General features: G+C 49.0%; 2 protein-coding genes across 4 annotated transcripts in view; both read right to left on the reverse strand.

Annotated features, from left to right (window-relative positions):
• Positions 1 to 1,637: 1,637 nt before the first annotated feature.
• Positions 1,638 to 19,137, reverse strand: LOC311602827 (protein TCL1B1-like). 3 transcript variants are annotated; one of them, XM_084791438.1, is made up of 4 exons: positions 18,932 to 19,132; positions 16,311 to 16,490; positions 2,758 to 2,818; positions 1,638 to 2,214 (listed from the first exon to the last, which is right to left on the reverse strand). In XM_084791438.1, the coding sequence occupies exons 1-4, from the start codon at positions 19,073 to 19,075 to the stop codon at positions 2,138 to 2,140; spliced, it is 462 nt and encodes a 153-aa protein (XP_084647564.1). In that variant the 5' UTR covers positions 19,076 to 19,132; the 3' UTR covers positions 1,638 to 2,137. The 3 variants fall into 3 exon arrangements, 2 of the variants coding, with proteins under 2 accessions (XP_084647564.1, XP_084647563.1); XM_084791437.1 differs by lacking the exons at positions 16,311 to 16,490; positions 18,932 to 19,132 and adding exons at positions 3,710 to 3,889; positions 8,579 to 8,767; XR_014780861.1 differs by lacking the exon at positions 16,311 to 16,490 and having other exon boundaries at positions 18,932 to 19,137.
• LOC311602826 (protein TCL1B3-like) overlaps positions 4,143 to 20,477 on the reverse strand; it is a 40,539-nt gene continuing 24,204 nt past the window's right edge. Inside the window, exon 5 of the mRNA XM_084791436.1 lies at positions 4,143 to 4,154. The gene's annotated coding sequence lies outside the window, so the exon portion shown is untranslated. The remainder of the gene's footprint in view (positions 4,155 to 20,477) is intronic.

The raw sequence follows: 20,477 nt of genomic DNA on the forward strand, positions 1-20,477 counted from the left end.
CTAGGCAATAGGCTAAAGAGGGGAACAGAGTGTCCCCCCCATCTCCCCATCAATGCAGGTCCCAACAAGAAGAGGCAGTATCAGGCTTCTGGGTGAGGTCACTCCTGCATGCACCTTGGGACAAATGCTGAGAGAACTCCCTAGACTCACCCTTTGCCCACATGGACCAGTACATCACAAGAGCAGAATTGTCAGCTGGAAGCAACCTCAACTCCCAACCCACCGTAATGTGGCAGTGTCTAGACACATCTGTAGTCCAGTGAGCAGAGGGCAGGGATGCTATGTTCACCCTGTGTGCTCACCAGAACATTTCATGACATAGCAGAATATGACCCAAATGCCCTGGAAGGCCACTTCTGAAAGCCTGTTTCATGTAGGGGCCCAAAGAGTGCCTTGGGTTGATATCAGACCTACCAGACATCTGCCTATATCCAGAATTGTCTCCAAGACCCAGACTTATTACCCAGCACAAGGGAAAACATCTCTGGGTTTGAAAACCTGCCATCCTCCTCCCTGTGGTCCTGTCTCCTCTTGCGTGAGTCCCTGCCCTCTGCTCATCTCTCTGTCTCAGAGAAACCCCTAGAGCCACTGGTGAATGTGAACTTCAGGGCTGATCTTACAATCTGCTCAGTTGTCTTGTTGTGTGGTTTTCCTTTCCCTAAGTCATGAACATATTTCCCTATTTTTCGACAAATACTTTCTTTAAGGACAAGGTCTCAATCAGAAAATGGTAGCAAACACCATCAATCCAGCACTGAGGAGGCAGGGGGCAAGTGGATCTCTGTGAATTAAAGGCCAGCAAAGTCTACAGAGATAGTTCCAGAATAGCTAGGGACACACAGACACACAGAGACACATACAGACCCCCCCACACACACACATTTCTTCAACCACCAAAAAACAAACAAACTGAACAACCCCAAAAGAGGTCTCAGGTAGCCCAGGCCGGCTTTGAACTCACTACATAGCCAAGGATCAACTTGAACTTCTGATTTTCTGGCCTCCCTCTCCCCAAGCTGAGATCCCAGCACTTGCTAACACAGTGTTTTGATCCCTTGGTTGTGCCATCCTGAGAGAGAGAACTTACAGCTCTGTGTGCTAAACAGACACACTAGCAACTGAGCTCCAGCACCAGCCCTGTAAGGGCCTTTAGAGATTCATTCTGTAAAGTTAGGGCTTCTGTCTGTGGCAGCTTCTTGTGAATCTCATGAGGCAGGGAGTGCCTTCCTTTCCTTTGCATCAGATGAAGGACAATTTCACAGCACTTGGCCTCTGTCCCCTACCTGCTACTTCCTTGATCATCTGGTGTCTTTACATGTAAGAACACTGTCTCCCTCTGGAATGTGGTGTATTCCTGTGCCTCCTACAGTGACACATTGTCACCTGTCACTGACCATTCCTCTTCCTCCATGTGGCACTACACCCTCTGACCTGGTGTCAGCCCAGCTTCATCCAGCTCCCAGGCTGCCTCCCTTCTAGACTTTCCCCAGGTACTCTGCTGCCCAAATGGACCACAGACCACTCTGCCTAATGTGGAAATGTCTAGAGGAGGTCACTAAATGTTCCTTTAATTTTTGGCAGCCAACTTCTGCTTTTTACTGTAATGTTGGTAAAGACATACTGTACAACACAGAATCTAAGTAAAAGCAGTAAAATTTAATTAGTTGAAAATCAAGTTTGGGGGTTCAACAGGGTTAAGGTCAGCATCATTTGTAAGAGCCAGGATCTGAACTTGTCGGAGTACTCAGGTGCTCCCTGTCATGTCCTACTGTGCCCTCAAGCTACTGAGCAGAGTGTCCTCTACCCAGCACTAGGTGAACTTCTGGCCAGTGTTAGTAGGTCAAGGTACACAGGGCCTGGACTCCCTATTCATACCTGCTCCTGAGGAACCTGCAGACCAGAGCCACCTGAGGAGAAATGGGGTAGATCACATACTGTATGGGGAGCCCAGGCAGAGGATTTGGAGGGAGGAGGGTTCTAACAAGTGCCATCTCTGAGGTTCGCTGCAGAGGCACAAAGTGGACAAGAGAAACTTCAGCCTGTCCCCAGCCTCAGGACACACACAGGTCAGGCACACAGTAGCAGGTCATCTAAAGTGCAGATCTGAGCAGGAAGGAAGGACTGCCATACTGGGAAGTCAAGGAGCGGCAGAGGAGGGCGTGGGCTCAGTTTGCTGAGCGCATTTGTCGCAAAAGCGTGCAGGAAGGCCAAGAGCTGGAAAAGACAAAAGAGACACTGATCGTTAGTCATTCTCTGAACAATTGCGTGCTGGATAGATCCAAAGGTCTGGGCTCCAGCCAGCCCAGCTCTGGGCCTGCCCATGGGACTCAGGCAGGGAGAGCTGCTGCCAAGCTGGGGCAGATGCCCAGTGTAGGTCCTCCTGAGCCGTAGTCCCACAGCACTCCAGAGTGATTTAACCTTGAGGGCCATGGTCACAGGGTTCCAGTCTTATGGCAGCGAGAGCTCTGTGGTCTTAACACCCACAATTCCACTACCCGGAAGCTGTTTGCTTAGCTGTGAAAAACCCTGGACACCCAGAAATGTTCCCAGGGTTGAGGAATGGTGACTATGATTCAATGAGGCCCTCTGCTCTTGTGGGGTGTGCTTACAGTGCTCAGATGCAAAGGATCAGGGTGATGGACAGGCGGCCACACAAGGAAAGCTCAGGGAGGGAGGCCAGCACTGCCTCCTATAAAGAGGGAAAGTCTGCTGGTGCCTGTTGGACCTCAGCAGTGAGGGGTGTGGTCCCTGACATACCAGCCAGCCTGTGACTGTCTTCATACTCCAATCTTAGGACCAGTTCCTGTGAGTTGCCATGCTGCAAGAGAGAACAGCCATCAGGATCCTGGGTGACACAAATCTAGCCAGCTCTGAGACAATGACCCATTCAGACCTGAGGCATCAGGCAGGGGTAAGGGGCAAAAGGGGACCTGGTCTATGGGTCTCATAGCTAGAGGGGAGCACTATTTCTGCACTCAACACACTGGACAGAGGTGCCCCCATGTTTCCCGCATGCATTCTCTCTCCTCTTTTGTCCCTGCCCCCCTCTCTTGTGTAACAGCCTCCTCTGTAAGCAAGAAGGTAAACAACAAAAATATATTCCTGAATAACTTCCTGAAACTGAAGAGATTCACCTCGCCCCCCATCTGCCAGAGGAAGCAAAGCCAAGCAGCAAGGACTCAGACCAGAGACCCCAGAAGCAGCAGAAACCAGCCAAGCTGCCTGCAGAGCTTTAGACAGCTGAGGGACCTGGACAAGACACTGCACTGCAACCTGCTGAGCTGCCTGTAGACTGTGCAGTGTGCTCCAGGGACCCAGCTCCTGTGAGCTGTCTGTCACCCTTGTGGGGGTGGCTTTGGTAATCCAGTTGCCTTTGAATCATTTCTGCTCCTTTAGTGACCCCTTATCAATATTCCTACAAGTGAGCCCCATAAACTCTATGGGTTCACCAAGACCAACCTCGGTGGTCTCCATACATGAGTCTGTTGTGTGTTCTCTATATGGAGTGAGTAGACAAATACATGTTTTTGTCCCAGGAAAACTTTTGTCATACAAATCACACCTCCACCAAATCCTCTACTCAAAATGGACCAAGGGACCTTGAAGGAAGAATTGGTTGAGGGAGAGATAAGAACCTTTCTGTGTCTGGACAGGATGAAAAACATCTGATACCTGCTGCAGCATTCACCTTGAAGTACCAAACACTTACTTGAGTATGTTCCACTAATGTCCAGGTGGTGAAGTTTGATCCCACGTATGTTACCACAGCAGTTAACCCCCAGTACATGGGAAGAATGGCCAAGTCCAGGGGCCATGGCACTGAATAAACCACTTCTGTTTCACTCACCAGTGACAAGTAGACAGTCCCACCCACAATAAGTCGAGGAGGCTAGGGTGGAAAGGATACATTAATGACACAATTCCATCAGCCATGCCTGGGTACCAGCCTAGCTTGTTTGATGCAAGGGTCAAGGTCAGAGGTACATGTTTTCAAATCCGAACCTCAGCCTTATCTCCAGCACCTCTGTCTTCCTCCCCAGGACTTGGGATGTCTGGTCCTCTGCTGTTGTCTCTGGCCCAGGACTCGCTCCAGCCATGCCTGCTCAACCCCTATGCATCTCCCACAATGTAGCCTCAGTTTCCAGCCCAGCAGCACCTCTCACTGCTTGTGCACATGCAAACAGGCATGCACCCATATCCCAGCACCAGGGGACAATGGCTTTACCAAAACAAATGCACTTTATTATTGATGGTGAGCTTCATTTGCCCAAATAATGCAAAATGTAAATCCAAGACAACACAGAAAGCTACAAAGAAGACTGGTTATGACCATAACTGAAGTCTATGATCCAGAAAGCCTGTCACAGACTTCCCACCGCTGTCTTCCCAATAAATGCCTTCATTTTTATGAGGTAAGGCATACACTTTCTTCTCTCTCACTGTGGCATGTCATTTTACTGGTTACCACCCTAATATCTGCAAAGTCTGTCTCTTCTTTCTGTGTTCTGACTTTAGATGGAAGGGAAATAGCAAAGAAGGGGCAGGGCCCAAGTAGGCTTGTCAGCTGCTGTTGCATTAAATAAAGTTTTAATCAAAACTACTGTTGTCTCGGGAATGCTTTAGCACTAAGGCAGCATTCCTAAGTCCTCAGTTTCTTCAGAATGGAAAGCTCGCCTCTGAGGCCTATGATGAAAAAGGATGGTGATTCCTGCTGAGATCACACTGGGATGACCCTGTCCCATCCTGCAAGCAGTTGTGTGTGTGAACCCTTACACTCACACACACACGGCAAACATACATGTGAGTGTGGTGTGTGAAAATATGCCAGCCTGCAGCCCAGGCCATAATGTCAACAATTAATAAATGGGACCTCATGAGACTGAGAAGCTTCTGTAAGGCAGGAGACACTGTCAAGCGAACAAAGCGACAGCCTACAGACTGGGAAAAGATCTTCAACAACCCTACATCTGACAAAGGTCTAATATCCAAAATATATAAAAACTCAAGAAATTAAACACCACCAAACCAAATAACCCAACTGAGAAATGGGGCTTGGAACTAAACAGAGAATTCTCAACGGAGGAATATCCAATGGCTGAGAAACACTTAAAGAAATGCTCAACCTCCTTAGTCATCAGGGAAATGCAAATCAAAACAACTCTGAGATTCCATCTTACACCCATCAGAATGGCTAAGATCAAAAATTCAAGCGACACCACATGCTGGCGAGGATGTGGGGAGAGAGGAACACTCCTTCATTGCTGGAGGGAATGCAAACTAGTACAGCCACTTTGGAAATCTATCTGGTGCTATCTCAGAAAACTGGGAATAGGGCTTCCTCAAGACCCAGCTTTTCCACTCCTTGGAATATAGCCAGAAGATGCTCCAGCACACAAGAAAATTTGCTCAACCATGTTCATAGCAGCCTTATTCATAATAGCCAGAACATGGAAACAGCCTAAGTGTCCCTCAGTAGAAGAATGGATAAAGAAACTGTGGTACATATACACTATGGAATACTACTCAGCTATTAAAAACAAAGAATTCCTGAAATTTGTGGACAAATGGATTGAGCTAGAAATGAGCATAATGAGTGAGGTAAGCCAGAATCAGAAAGACTCAAATGGTATATACTCACTTATATCTGCATACTAGCCCAAGGGACATATTCGACGAAAGCCTTCACTTACCAGGAAACTAGGACAGAGGGGAGGACATCCTATGGAGACTCTGGATGAGAGAAGCATGGGAGAATAGCAAAGTAGAAGGATCCAGAGGGTCCTAGAAACCTACAAGTAGAACATTATGGTAGGCAGATTTGGGCCCAGGGGTCCTGCTCAAACTAAGGCACCAGCCAAGGACAATACAGGCGGTAACTTTAAACCCCTACCCAGATCTAGACAATGGTCAGATCAGTCTCCACAGTAGAGTGGAGAGTGGGATATGACTTTCTCACGTACTCTGGTGTCTCACATTTGACCATGTCCCCTGGAGGGGGAGACCTGGTGGCACTCAGAGGAAGGACAGCAGGTTACCAAGAAGAGACTTGATACCCTATGAGCATATACAGGGGGAGGTAATCCCCCTCAGGAACAGTCATAGGGGAGGGGAATAAGAGGAAAATGGGAGGGAGGGAAGAAGGGGAGGATACAAGGGATGGGATAACCATTGAGATGTAACAAGAATAAATTAATAAAAAAAAGAAATTTAAAAAAAAGAAAGAAAATATCTCAGCCTGTGAGGCCAAGAGGGACTCAGATGTCTGCTGCATCACTCTCTCTGTCATGCCTTTGCTGTAGCATCTCTGACTAGAGTCTCCAAAGCACTGAAGTTCAGGTAGCAAAGCCACAGATGACTTTTCATGTGGCTGCTGAGATCCTAATTTGGGCTCTTAGGTTTTTGCTTGTTTGTTTCTAAGATATTTTACTTATTTCAGATAGGATCTCTGTGTGTAGTCTGGCTGTCCTAGAACAGTCTATATAAGCCAATCTGACCTTGATTATGCAGAGATGTACCTGGTTCTGATGTGTGCAAGTGCGTGTCTCTCTCTCTCTCTCTCTCTCTCTCTCTCTCTCTCTCTCTCTCTCTCTGTCTCTGTCTCTCTCTCTCTCTCTCTCTCTCTCTCTCTCTCTCTCTCTCTCTCTGTGTGTGTGTGTGTGTGTGTGTGTGTGTGAAAATTGAACAATACAACCTATTTTTTTCCTTTTAATATACAAAGAGAGATGAGGGGAGACAGAGAGAGACAGAAGGAAATAGAGGAAGGGACAAGACAAAAGGAGGGGGAAAGAGAAGTGAAGTGCTGGGCCTGGGATTGCAACGTGGAGCCCAAACTGCTCAGGAGGTTGAAGCCGGAGGATCCCAGGCTCCAGTCATGGCTGCAGAGCAGAGTGAGTTCAAGACCAACCTGTTCACTTTACTGAGGCCCCATTGCACTATAAAAAGTAAAAGGAAGCTGGGCCTGCCTCAAATGTAAAGATTTCATAACATGTTGTAAGGTTCTGGGTGCTAACCCGAGTACATGTTATTTTAAGAAAGAGAGAGACAGAGACAGACAGACAGAAAGAAAGAAAGAAAGAAACAAAGAAAGAAAATAAGGATTATTTTAATTAGGGAAATGATTCTGGGGCTATCCTTGCCTCAACTACTCCTATCTTTGTATTCCTATGGAATCCTTTCGTGGCCACAGTGGCTAGTGGCCAGCACAGTCACAGGACAACCCCAGCTCTTTTCCAGAGTCTCTCCAGTCACTCCCCCTCCTCCCACCACAGTGCTTTCAGTCTGTGACATCATCCACAGGGCACCCACTGGATGTGTCCCTCAGCAAAGCTCTGCCTGGGTCCTGAGCTGCATCCTTTCCCAGCAGCCATGAGATTCTCCTCCTTTCAAACTCAACTCTACAAGAAGCTCATCTGGTTCCTGCACGGTTCCTCTCTGCACACTTGGGACCAGTGGCTGCTTTAGCACAGCCTGGCCCTCATTGTAGTATGGTGGCCGGGCTTGTGAGTGTTTGGGTTTAATTGACCACACACACTTTCCCATGGAATCTGCTACATCACACCCTCACTAACAGAATTCTCTCTAGGTCTCTCTCTTTTGTTCTTTAACTGAAAATACTTGATCCAGAACTTTTCGATGCTTTATTTGGTAAAGGCTTAAAGAAAGCACTGATCTAGTTGTTTATTGGTTATGGAATTACAGGTGAATTATTCCCTTCTTAGGTCCCCAAACCAGAGACCAAAGGCTAACTGAGGTGTCCGCTAACATATCAAAGTTGGCACCAGATGAACATAAGGAAAAGGGAAACAAGGAAGGACAGGACCTTGCTGGATGTGGTGGAGAGGAAGGTTTGCTGTAGATAAGAGGGAGAACAGAACCACTGAGGAACCTGAGAGAGTCCAGTGAGCATAACCTCAGCTGGGCCAAGAAACTGGCACAGCCAAAATGGCTGAGTTACTCAGGGGCCAGAGGGGCTGCACCTGGAGAAGGTTAGGGTAGGGGGCAGGGGATGCCAGGCACACTGGACACACATAGCCTCTGGGGGACACAGGGAGAACCTGGCAGCCAGAGTCCACTTTGATACGTTAAGAGGCACAACCATCAGACCTAATGCCACTGCAGTACCTGCCCCACCACATCCCAACACCTCCCTCAGTACAGGGGAGGGGACCAATGCTCTCTGCCACACCAAGACAGGGGCTTTGCCCTTGAAAAACCGTTTGTCTTTGGAGGTTAGTTTTGATACCTAGAAATTTCCACAAAGCCCAGCTGTCTGTAAAGCTCTCCCAGCTGGCTCCCTCTGACCACCTGCACCTCAGGCCTCAGCACAAGGGCTCCCTTCATCTGTGCAGAAGCCTGTGCCTGTGAGGCCTCCAAGCAGGGACTCCAGGGACTGGGCTAAGAATACACATTTTTCTTTTCAGGTAACAGTGTCAGCTATTTTCTGACAGGATGATTACACCTCCTCAACACACACACACACACACACACACACACACACACACACACACACACTCACTCACTCACCCTAATTCACAATGATACTTGTAAGGGTACAGTTTGTCTGGAGCCCAGGACTCACCGCTGTGGTTTCTTCCCATCTTGACAAAAGATCCATTTTAACAACCACCCAGATCCTGTTGTTCTCATCCTTATAAACTCCAGGGCTTAAGCAGAACAGTTTGACTGGGGGAAACCCCTGGGGACCTGATGGTGCAGAAGCCATAGTAAGGAGCTCATCTAATTTCTTACCTCCCTAATATACAGTCCTGAAGGGGCAGGACAGAGAACTCAACACACCTTGCAGCAGGGCCTGGGGGGAGTAAACCCAGTTCACCTGCACCCGGGCCAGGAGCTCAGCTCACCAGATGCCCTGGGCTCTCAGGCTAGCCCTCTGGAGAGCTCTCTCTGTCCCTTGCCCACACTTGAGGGAATTGTTCTGACCAGCACGTGTCCAGCAGGTCTTCATCAGCTCCCTCCTGTCAGCTGACCCTCTGCATGTAGGCAGTGGTTCTCAGCCTTCCCAGTGCTGGGACCCCTTAATGCAGCTCCTCATGTTGGGGTGACCCCCAACCATACTTATTTTCCTTGCTACATCAAACTGTAACTTTGCTACTGTTATGATAGCCAATGTAAGTATTTGGGGAGATAGAGGTTTGCAAAGAGGATTTCTACCCACCATTGAGAAGAGGTGCCCTGGGGTTATCTGGGCAAGACCCTCCTGGGGTAAATTCCTTCTCCTGGAAAACAAGTAGACACACCTCAGATGTTTGTGATCAGGATCAAGTAAAATGTGCTGGTGTCTGGCATGGGACCACAGTGTTTCTTCCAAGCTTTGCCATTGGCCCTAGATTCGGATGGCCCCATAATCTGGCCATCTCTTTTGCTCTGCTTTGCTGAGGTCACAGGAGGACTGACCTAAAGCAGCCTGGTGATGTCTGCACCCTGTGCTCTGAAGACCTGGTCAATATGTCCTTCTCCTTTGAGAGCCCAAAAGCCAGATTCTTCCCATCCTGGCCCAGATCATGTGGAACACCTGTGTCTCCATCTTTTTCATCCTCCTCCCCATTTCTTTCTTCCTTCTTTCCTACCTTCCTTCCTTCCATCCTTCTTTCCCTCCTTCCCTTCCTCCCTCCTTTCCTTCCTTCATCTCTCTGCAGTGTCTCACGCAGCCCAAGTTGTCCTCAAACACACATTGTAGCTGAGGATGACCATCAATTCCTCATTCTCCTGCCTCAGCCTCTCCAGTGCTGGGATTACATCACCGTGCCCAGTTCTGTGTGGTCAAGCAATCCAACCCATTGTTTTGCAAATGCTACACAACATCCTATCAACTGATCTCCACCCCGAAACTCATGTCAGGCAATTCCTAGGAGTCCTGGCTAGTTTTGTGTTAACTTGACATAGGTTAGGACCACATGAAAGGAAGGGACATCAGTTAAGAAAATGCCTCCATAGAATCAGGCTGTGGGCCAGCCAACGGTGCATATTCTTAATTAGTTATTGATGGGAGAGGGCACAGCCCATTGTGGTGGGGCCATTCCTTAAGCTGGGTCCTGGGTTCTGTAAGAAAGAAGACTGAGCAAACCAGGGGGAGCAAGTAGTAATCAGATCCAGCCTCCAGGTTCTGGCCCTGTTTAAGTTCCTGTGTAGCAAAGCTGAGCTCCACCTGCGGAGGAAATCCTTCACAAACCACTGGTATAAAGTGTGGTTGGTTGCAGGGGGTTCCAGACCACAGAAAGTGGCACTGTGCTGGCCTTTGGAGGCTGAAAGAGGGGCACTGTGCTGTGAGCACACCTTGCTCAGCCACTCCAGGTGACTGGGCCTAAACACCAGGCACACTGAGGTAGAGCGCCTAAAGCACAAGGCATGGCTGGATGGGAAGTGAGCCAGCAGCAGTGGATGGAGAAACACAGAGGGAACTGAGGGTGTGCAGAGACCACACAATGGTCAGGCTCCTGTGACAAAGGCTCTGACCTCTCTGTCTCTCCTTGCTGCCTGATTCACCAAGATGGGAGCAGGCAACCTCACATCCCCGCCACCACCTCCCACCACCTCCCAGGATGCCTTCCTCACCCTGATGCACTGTATCTCCTCAAACCATGAGCCAGAAGAGCCTCCTCTTTAACTTGTTTCTCATCAGATGTTAGGTCAATTTTGACAAGAGTGAACAGTGAGCCTGGGTCCCCATCCCTGGCGTTAATGGTGCATCTTACCTCTGGGTTAGCGCTGTCATCTTCTAGGCAGGGTCAGCAAGAAACAAGATGTGAAAGATGCTTGTACTCATTGCCTGTCAGTGTCTTTAGCACAGACTAACCTTTCTGCAAACGTGGGGTGTGTTGGACTCCACATTCTCCGCCCTTCATTTGTGCACCCCATTCCTGTGTGTGCGCCAGCCTCTCTCTTAGCCTCTCTGTGCCTGGCTGCCCAGGTCCTTAGCAGGCAGTGGATGAGACTCTACCTGCCGAGCGTCACTGTGTCGTGTCTATGCTGCTTCTCTACCCTCCCTCTCTTCTCTCCCAGAAGGTTGACATTTCTAACACACACAACTTTCACAGTAATTTCAGGATCAGATAATGTAAGTAAAAAATCTAAGTTTGGTTTTACTGTACTTATGAATTAGTTCACAAAATACACCTTTATCTGAAAGGGTTTGAAATGTCATCATGGGCTATTATACTAATCCTTGTCTGCTAGCTTTATTATCATTATTTCAATTTTATATATAAAGGAACTGAAGTGTAGAAGTGAAATGCCCAGGTCACACGACTAGTCTACAATCTAGCCTCTTTCCATCAAAGGCTTCTCCGCTCTCCCTTTCTAGCAGTTTTTGGGGTTTTCAATTTATTTTTTCCCTTTGGTTTTACTTTGTTGTGTTTAGTTTAGTTTTGTTATAAGACAGGTATTTTTCTCTGTAACTCCCTGGCTGTCCTGGACTCCCACTCTAGACCAGGCTGGCCTTGAACTCTCACAGAACTCCTTGCCTCTGCCTCTTCAGTGCTGGGATTGGAGGCTTGCTGGCAGGATTAATGTTTTAAAATCAGCTTCACAGTTTTTTTTCAGTACTTTTTTCCTGACTTTGTATATAAAGAAGAGCTTGGGTGTTCATACCTTGAATTTATAAATAAATAACTTGCTAGATGCTATATATACTTACAGGTAGGTGAGGTTATACACCTCATACCCACCACCACTTTTCAGGGCTTGTTATATAATTAGTAAACTGCTTTTTGCCTCCTCAAAAATATCTCTCAAGTCTAACCACCAGAGAGGAAATGGGACTTGGCTAGTTTTCTAACTCATCCTGTGATGGTTTCCTTTTTGACTGGACTCACCTCACTTGGGAAACTGAGGCATACCTCTAGGGTGTTTGGGGTAAGGCACATCATGAATGTATGCATATATCCCATGGGCTGTGAGTTCCAGATGAATAAAGGAGGGAAGGAGAAAACAGGAACGCCTTCCCTTCCTCCATGCCCTGCCTCACAGTGATATGAACTGAAGTGCTTCCCACAGCCCTGCACAAACCAGACAAGTCCTTTCTCTTTCTCAAGTCGTTGACATCTGGATATTTGGCCACAGCAGTGAACTAACACAAACTCCCAGTTCTCCTCTCCCACCGCCTGCTTGTCCAGGTCTTGTTTCTTCTAGCAGATGCTGTTCTCCTTGGAGTAATATGGTCTTGGATCTGTTCCTTTAAGATGGACAGTGTCTTCCCTATTTCCTCCAAGTCCAGGCTTGGGTGGAACTGTCTCCTCCACCAAGCGCTGGGTCCCCTTGTTTCTGAGGAGGAATTGAGCAGCTCACCCTCAAGGCCAGGGAACATTCTCACTAGAGCAGGCCATGCAGGCAGCAGGAGTTTGCAGTAGGGGAAGCTGTTCACTTCAGGGTGAGCAGGAGGCAAAGCTGGGGAGGCTGGATCTCAGCTGGCTCTCCTTCTCCCTGGTTTTTATTCCATTCAGACCTGCAGCCCATGGAGAGGACTCTGCCCAGTGTGCTCTTCCCTCTCAGTTCTCTTTGGAAATACATTCAAGGTGCACCGAGAGCCATGCCTCAGTAGCACCCTAAGTCACTCTGTACCTAGGCAACAGGCTAAAGAGGGGAGCAGGGTTTCCTAGAGACCAGGGTCTGCCATCAATGCATGTTCCCACAGGAAGAGGCAGTATCAGGCTTCTGGTTGAGGTCATTCCTGCATGCACCTTGGGACAAATGCTGAGAGAACTCCCTAGACTCACCCTTTGCCCACATGGACCAGTACATCACAAGGGCAGAATTGTCAGCTGGAAGCAACCTCAACTCCCAACCCACGGTAATGTGGCAGTGTCTAGACACATCTGTAGTCCAGTGGGCAGAGGGCAGGGATGTATGTTCACCCTGTGTGCTCACCAGAACATTTCATGACATAGCAGAATATGACCCAACTGTCCTGAAAGGCCACTTCTGAAATCCTGCTCCACATACAGGCCCAAAGAGTGCCTTGGGTTGATATCAGACCTACCAGACATCTGCCTATATCCAGAATTGTCTCCAAGACCCAGACTTATTACCCAGCACAAGGGAAAACATCTCTGGGTTTGAAAACCTGCCATCCTCCTCCCTGTGGTCCTGTCTCCTCTTGTGTGAGTCCCTGCCCTCTGCTCATCTCTCTGTCTCAGAGAAACCCCTAGAGCCACTGGTGAAGGTGAACTTCAGGGCTGATCTTACAATCTGCTCAGTTGTCTTGTTGTGTGGTTTTCCTTTCCCTAAGTCATGAACATATTTCCCTATTTTTCGACAAATACTTTCTTTAAGGACAAGGTCTCAATCAGAAAATGGTAGCAAACACCATCAATCCAGCACTGGGGAGGCAGGGGCAAGTGGATCTCTGTGAATTAAAGGCCAGCAAAGTCTACAGAGATAGTTCCAGAATAGCTAGGGACACACAGACACACAGAGACACATACAGACCACCCCCCCACACACACACATTTCTTCAACCACCAAAAAACAAATAAACTGAACAACCCCAAAAGAGGTCTCAGGTAGCCCAGGCCGGCTTTGAACTCACTACATATCTAAGGATCAACTTGAACTTCTGATTTTCTGGCCTCCCTCTCCCCAAGCTGAGATCCCAGCACTTGCTAACACAGTGTTTTGATCCCTTGGTTGTGCCATCCTGAGAGATAGAACTTACAGCTCTGTGTGCTAAACAGACACACTAGCAACTGAGCTCCAGCACCAGCCCTGTAAGGGCCTTTAGAGATTCACTCTGTAAAGTTAGGGCTTCTGTCTGTGGCAGCTTCTTGTGAATCCTGTGAGGCAGGGAGTGCCTTCCTTTCCTTTGCGTCAGATGAAGGACAATTTCACAGCACCTGGCCTCTGTCCCCTACCTGCTACTTCCTTGATCATCTGGTGTCCTCACATGCGAGGACACTGTCTCCCTCTGGAAAATGGAGCATTCCTGTGTGCCTCCTACAGTGACACATTGTCACCTGTCACTGACCATTCCTCTTCCTCCATGTGGCACTACACCCTCTGACCTGGTGTCAGCCCAGCTTCATCCAGCTCCCAGGCTGCCTCCCTTCTAGACCTTCCCCAGGTACGCTGCTGCCCAAATGGACCACAGACCACTCTGCCTAATGTGGAAATTTCTAGAGGAGGTCACTAAATGTTCCTTTAATTTTTGGCAGCCAACTTCTGCTTTTTACTGTAATGTTGGTAAAGACATACTGTACAACACAGAATCTAAATAAAAGCAGTAAAGTTTAATTAGTTGAAAAACAAGCTTGGGGGTTCACTAGGGTTAGGCTCAGCATCATTTGTGAGAGCCAGGGATCTGAATTTGTCAGAGCACTCAGGAGCCCCCTGTCCATGTCGCACTGTGCCCTCAAGCTACTGAGCACAGTGTCCTCTACCCAGCACCAGGTGGACTTCCAGCCAGTGTTAGCAGCTCCAGGCACACAGGGCCTGGACTCCCTATCCATACCTGCTCCTCAGGAACCTAGAGACCAGAGCCACCTGAGGAGAAATGGGGCAGATCTCCAACCACAACAGTACTGGGAGCCCAGGCAGAGGATTTGGAGGGAGGAGGGTCCTAACAAGTGCCATCTCTGAGGTTCACCCCAGAGGCACAAATGGGGCAAGAGAAGCTTCAGCCTGTCCCCAGCCTCAGGACACACACAGGCCAGGCACACAGTAGCAGGTCATCTAAAGTGCCTATCTGAGCAGGCAGGAAGGACTGCCATACTTGGAAGTCAAGGAGCAGGCAGAGGAGGGCGTGGGCTCAGTTTGCTGAGCGCATTTGTCGCAAAAGCGTGCAGGAAGGCCAAGAGCTGGAAAAGACAAAGGACACACTGATTATTAGTCATTCTCTAAACAATTGCGTGCTGGATAGATCCAAAGGTCTGGGCTCCAGCCAGCCCAGCTCTGGGCCTGCCCATGGGACTCAGGCAGGGAGAGCTGCTGCCAAGCTGGGGCAGATGCCCAGTGTAGGTGCCCCTAGCCATAGTCCCACAGCACTCCAGAGTGATTTAACCCTGAGTGCCATGGTCACAGGGTTCCAGTCTTATGGCAGCAAGAGCTCTGTGGTCTTAACACCCACAATTCCACTACCTGGAGGCTGTTTGCTTAGCTGTGAAAAACCCTGGACACCCAGAAATGTTCCCAGGGTTGAGGAATGGTGACTATGATTCAGTGAGGCCCTCTGCTCTTGTGGGGTGTGCTTACAGTGCTCAGATGCAAAGGATCAGGGTGATGGACAGGCGGCCACACAAGGAAAGCTCAGGGAGGGAGGCCAGCACTGCCTCCTATAAAGAGGGAAAGCCTGCTGGTGCCTGTTGGACCTCAGCAGTGAGGGGTGTGGTCCCTGACATACCAGCCAGCCTGTGACTGTCTTCATACTCCAATCTTAGGACCAGTTCCTGTGAGTCGCCATGCTGCAAGAGAGAACAGCCATCAGGATCCTGGGTGACACAAATCTAGCCAGCTCTAAGACAATGACCCATGCAGACCTGAGGTGTCAGGAAGGGGTAAGGGGCAAAAGGAGACGTGTTGTGGTCCCATAGCTAGAGGGGAGCATTACTTCCACACCCAACACACTGGGCAGAGGTGCCCACATGTGTGCCCACAAGCATTCTCTCTCCTCCCCCATCCCTGTTCCCCTCCGTTGTACCACAGCCTCCTCCTTGGACAGGAAGGTAAACAACAACAAAAGTATCCTCAAGGACTCCCTGAAACTGAACAGATTCACCTCGCCCCCATCTGCCAGAGGAAGCAAAGCCAAGCAGCAAGGACTCAGACCAGAGACCCCAGAAGCAGCAGAAACCAGCCAAGCTGCCTGCAGAGCTTTAGACAGCTGAGGGACCTGGACAAGACACTGCACTGCAACCTGCTGAGCTGCCTGTAGGCTGTGCAGTGTGCTCTAGGGTCCCTACTCATGTGAGCTGTCTGTCACCCTTGTGGGGTGGCTTTGGTGATGCAGTTGCCTTTGAATCATTTCTGCTCCTTTAGTGACTCCTTATCAATATTCCTACAAGTGAGCCCCCATAAACTCTATGGGTTCACCAAGACCAGCCTTGGTGGTCTCCATACATGAGTCTGTTGTGGGTTCCCTATATAGAGTGAGTTGACAAGTCCATGTTTTTGTCCCAGGAAAACTTTTGTCATACAACCCACACCTTCACCAAATCCCTTTCTCAAAATGGGCCAAGGGATCTAAAAGGAGCCCTTGAAGGAAGAATTTGTTGAGGGAGAGACAAGAGCCTTTCTGTGTCTGGACAGGATGAAAAGCATTTGATAACTGCTGCAGCATTCATCTTAAAGTACCAAACACTTGCCTGAGAATGATCCATTAATCTCCAGGATGTGAAGTTTGATCCCAAGTATGATGCTGTAGTGTTTAACTCCCAGACCATAGGTAGAATGGCCAAGTTCATGGGCCGCGCAAACATCTTAACCAATTCCATTCTGCTCACCAGCCACAAGTAGACAGTCTTACTGACCTCAAGCCGAGGAGACTAGAGTGGAATCAATTCATTAGAGGCAGGATTCCATCAGCATGGCTGGGTACCACCCTAGCTTGTTTGCTGCAAGGGTTAAGGTCAGAGGTATATGTTTCAACAGCCTGACCTCAGACTTGTCTTCAACACCTCTGTCTTCTTCCACAGAACATGGGATGTGTCTGGTCCTCTGCTGCTGTCTGGTTCACAACTCACCCCAGCCATCTGCACATCGCCAATGCATCTCCCACAATGTAGCCACAGTTAAAATGCTAAAATGCAACCTATATTTTTTCCTGTTTGTTAAAATGCTAAGAAAGATAGGGGAGGCAGTGGGGGGAGGTGGGAGAGGCGAAGGAATAGAGAGAGAGAGGAGAGGGAGAGGGAGGAACAAAACAAGGGAGGAAGAAAGAGAAGTGAAATGCTCGCCCTGGTACTGTGACTTGGAATCCCAAACTGCTCAGAAAGGATGAGGCAAGAGGATCACAAACCCCACTCCTGTCTGCACTACAAAGTGAGTGGAACACCAACCTGTTCAATTTAGAGAGATCCTGTTAGAGTATTTAAAAAGGGAGGTGGCAGGGATGGAGACATGGCTCTGTGGTTAAGAGCACTGACTGCTCTTCCAAAGGTACTGAGTTCAATTGCCAGCTACCACATGGTGGCTCACAGCCATCTATAATGTGATCTGATGCCCTCCTCTGGCCTGCAGGTGTACATGCAGGCAGAGCACTGTATATGTTATAAATAAATAAATAAATAAATAAATAAATTTTTTTAAAAGTCTGGGATGTGCCTCAGTTCTGGAGATTCACTAGCACATTGCAAGGTGCTGAGTTCAATCTTCAGTACAAATTATTTAGAAAAAGACAGACAGAGAGAAACTAAAGAATTATCTTAATTAGGGAAATGATTCAAGGGTTGACCGTGCCTAAATTACTCCAATCTTTATATTCCTATGAAAGCCTTTCTCTGGCCACTGTGAATGGTGGCCAGCACAGTCACAGGACAACCCCAGCTCTTTTCCAGAGTCTCTCCAGTCACTCTCCCTCCTCCCACCACAGTGCTTTCAGTCTGTGACATCATCCACAGGGCACCCACTGGATGTGTCCCTCAGCAAAGCTCTGCCTGGGTCCTGAGCTGCATCCTTTCCCAGCAGCCATCAGATCCTCCTCCTTTCAAACTCAACTCTACAAGAAGCTCATCTGGTTCCTGCACGGTTCCTCTCTGCACACTGGGACCAGTAGCAGCTTTAGCACAGCCTGGCCCTCATTGTAGTATGGTGGCCGGGCTTGTGAGTGTTTGGGTTTAATTGACTACACACAATTTCCCATGGAATCTGCTACATCACACCCTCACTAACAGAATTCTCTCTAGGTCTCTCTCTTTTGTTCTTTAACTGAAAATACTTGATCCAGAACTTTTTGATGCTTTATTTGGTATAGGCTTAAAGAAAACACTGATCTAGTTGTCTATTGGTTATGGAATTACAGGTGAATTATTCCCTTCTTAGGTCCTCAAACCAGAGACCAAAGGCTAACTGAGGTGTCCGCTAACATATCAAAGTTGGCACCAGATGAACATAAGGAAAAGGGAAACAAGGAAGGACAGGACCTTGCTGGATGTGGTGGAGAGGAAGGTTTGCTGTAGATAAGAGGGAGAACAGAGCCACTGAGGAACCTGAGAGAGTCCAGTGAGCAAAACCTCAGCTGGGACAAGGGAGGAGGCGAAGGGAGTGAGGAGGTAAGGAGGGGAGAGGAGGGAAGGGGAGAGATGACAGAGGAGAATCCAATCAAGACAGCTGGGCCCAGAAACTGGCACAGCCAAAATGGCTGAGTTACTCAGGGGCCAGAGGGGCTGCACCTGGAGAAGGTTAGGGTAGGGGGCAGGGGATGCCAGGCACACTGGACACACATAGCCTCTGGGGGACACAGGGAGAACCTGGCAGCCAGAGTCCACTTTGATACGTTAAGAGGCACAACCATCAGACCTAACGCCACTGCAGTACCTGCCCCACCACATCCCAACACCTCCCTTAGTACAGGGGAGGGGACCAACACTCTCTGCCACACCAAGACAGGGGCTTGGCCCTTGAAAAACAGTTTGTCTTTGGAGGTTAGTTTTGATACCTAGAAATTTCCACAAAGCCCAGCTGTCTGTAAAGCTCTCCCAGCTGGCTCCCTCTGACCACCTGCATCTCAGCCTCCGCACAAGGACTCCCATCACCTGTAGATCAGCCTGTGCCTGTGAGGCCCCCAAAGCAGGAGCTTCAGAGGTTGGGACTAAGAACAGACCCACTTGTTCAGGGACAAGTGTCAGCTATTTCATGACACAGTAAAAATAGCTCCTAAACACACACACACACACACACACACACACACACACACACACACACACACACACACACACCTACAAACATACCGGTAACGGTGCAGCCTTTGTGGAGCCCTAAAACTTACCATTTTATGATCTTCCTGAGGGTGACTAAGTTTCACATTTACAATAACCCAGATTCTCTTGTTCTCATCCTGATAAATACCAGCTTCTAAGCAGAACAGTTTGACTGGGGGAGACCCCTGGGGACCTGATGGTGCAGACGCCATAGTAAGGAACTCATCTAGTTCCTTACCTCCCTAATATACAGTCCTGAAGGGGCAGGACAGAGAACTCACCACACCTTGCAGCAGGGCCTGGGGGGAGTAAACCCAGTTCACCTGCACCTGGGCCAGGAGCTTAGCTCACCAGATGCCCTGGGCTCTCAGGCTAGCCCTCTGGAGAGCGCTCTCTGTTCCTTGCCCACACTTGAGGGAATTGTTCTGACCAGCACGTGTCCAGCAGGTCTTCATCAGCTCCCTCCTGTCAGCTGACCCTCTGCATGTAGGCAGTGGTTCTCAGCCTTCCCAGTGCTGGGACCCCTTAATGCAGCTCCTCATGTTGGGGTGACCCCCACCCATACTTATTTTCTTTGCTACATCAAACTGTAATTTTGCTACTGTTATGAAAGCTAATGTAAATATTTGGGGAGATAGAGGTTTGCAAAGGGTATTTCCACCCACCATTGAGAAGAGGTGCCCTGGGGTTATCTGGGCAAGACCCTCCTGGGATAAATTCCTTCTCCTGGAAAACAAGCAGACACTCCTCAGATGTGTGGGATCAAGTGAAATGTGCTGGTGTCTGGCATAAGACCAAGGGTCCTCTTCCTAGCGGTGTCCTTGGCCCTAGAGTCTGACTCCCACGTAATCTGGCCATGTTCTTAGCTCTGCTTTGCTGAGGTAACAGGAGGGCTGTCCTAAAGCCATGCCGGTGATGTCAGCACCCTGTGCTCTGAAAAGGGTCACTATGCCCTTCTCCTTTGAGAGCCCAGAAGCCAGACTCTTCCCATCCAGGCCCAGATGATGTGGAACACCTGTGTTCCGCCTCCTCCCTATTTCCTCACTTCCTTCCTTCCTTCCTTCCTTCCTTCTTACCTTTGTTCCTTCCTCCCTTCCTCCCTCCCTGCCTCCCTCCATTTCTTCCTTTCTTCCTCCCTTCCTTCTCCACTTCCTTCCCTCCCTCTGTTCTTTCCTTTTTTCTTCCTTCCTTCCTTCTATCCCTCCTTCCTTACTTCATCCCTGTCTTCTTTCCTTCCCTGTGTTCCCTCCTTCCCTTCTCCCCTCCCTTCCTTCCTTGCATCCTTCCTTCCTTTTTTTCCCTTCCTTCCTTCATCTCTCAGCAGTGTCTCCTGCAGCCCAAGTTGTCCTCAAACACACATTGTAGCTGAGGATGACCATGAATTCCTCATTCTCCTGCCTCAGCTTCTCTAGCGCTGGGATTACTCACCATGCCCAGTTCTGTGCGGTCCTCCCAATCATTCGCATGGCTTTGCACACGCTAGAACACCATTATATCAACTGACCTCCACCCAGACCCACGTCAGGCATTTCCTAGGTGTCCTGACTAGGTTTGTTTTACTTGACACAGGCTACAGTCACCTGAAAGAAAGGAACCTCAGGCTGTAGGCAAGCC

Source organism: Acomys minous, assembly GCF_964271855.1.
Source record: "Acomys minous genome assembly, chromosome: 8".
NCBI classification, from domain to species: Eukaryota; Metazoa; Chordata; class Mammalia; order Rodentia; family Muridae; genus Acomys; species Acomys minous.

Coding starts and splice junctions, on each gene's coding strand:
- LOC311602827 (XM_084791438.1), bottom strand. CDS start 19,075: ATGGCGTCTGCACCATCAGGTCCCCAGGGGTCTCCCCCAGTCAAACTG. Junction 16,491..18,931: donor CTCAGGAAGATCATAAAATG/GTAAGTTTTAGG, acceptor ATTCCACTCTAG/TCTCCTCGGCTTGAGGTCAG. Junction 2,819..16,310: donor GATTAATGGATCATTCTCAG/GCAAGTGTTTGG, acceptor TCTCTCTTGCAG/CATGGCAACTCACAGGAACT.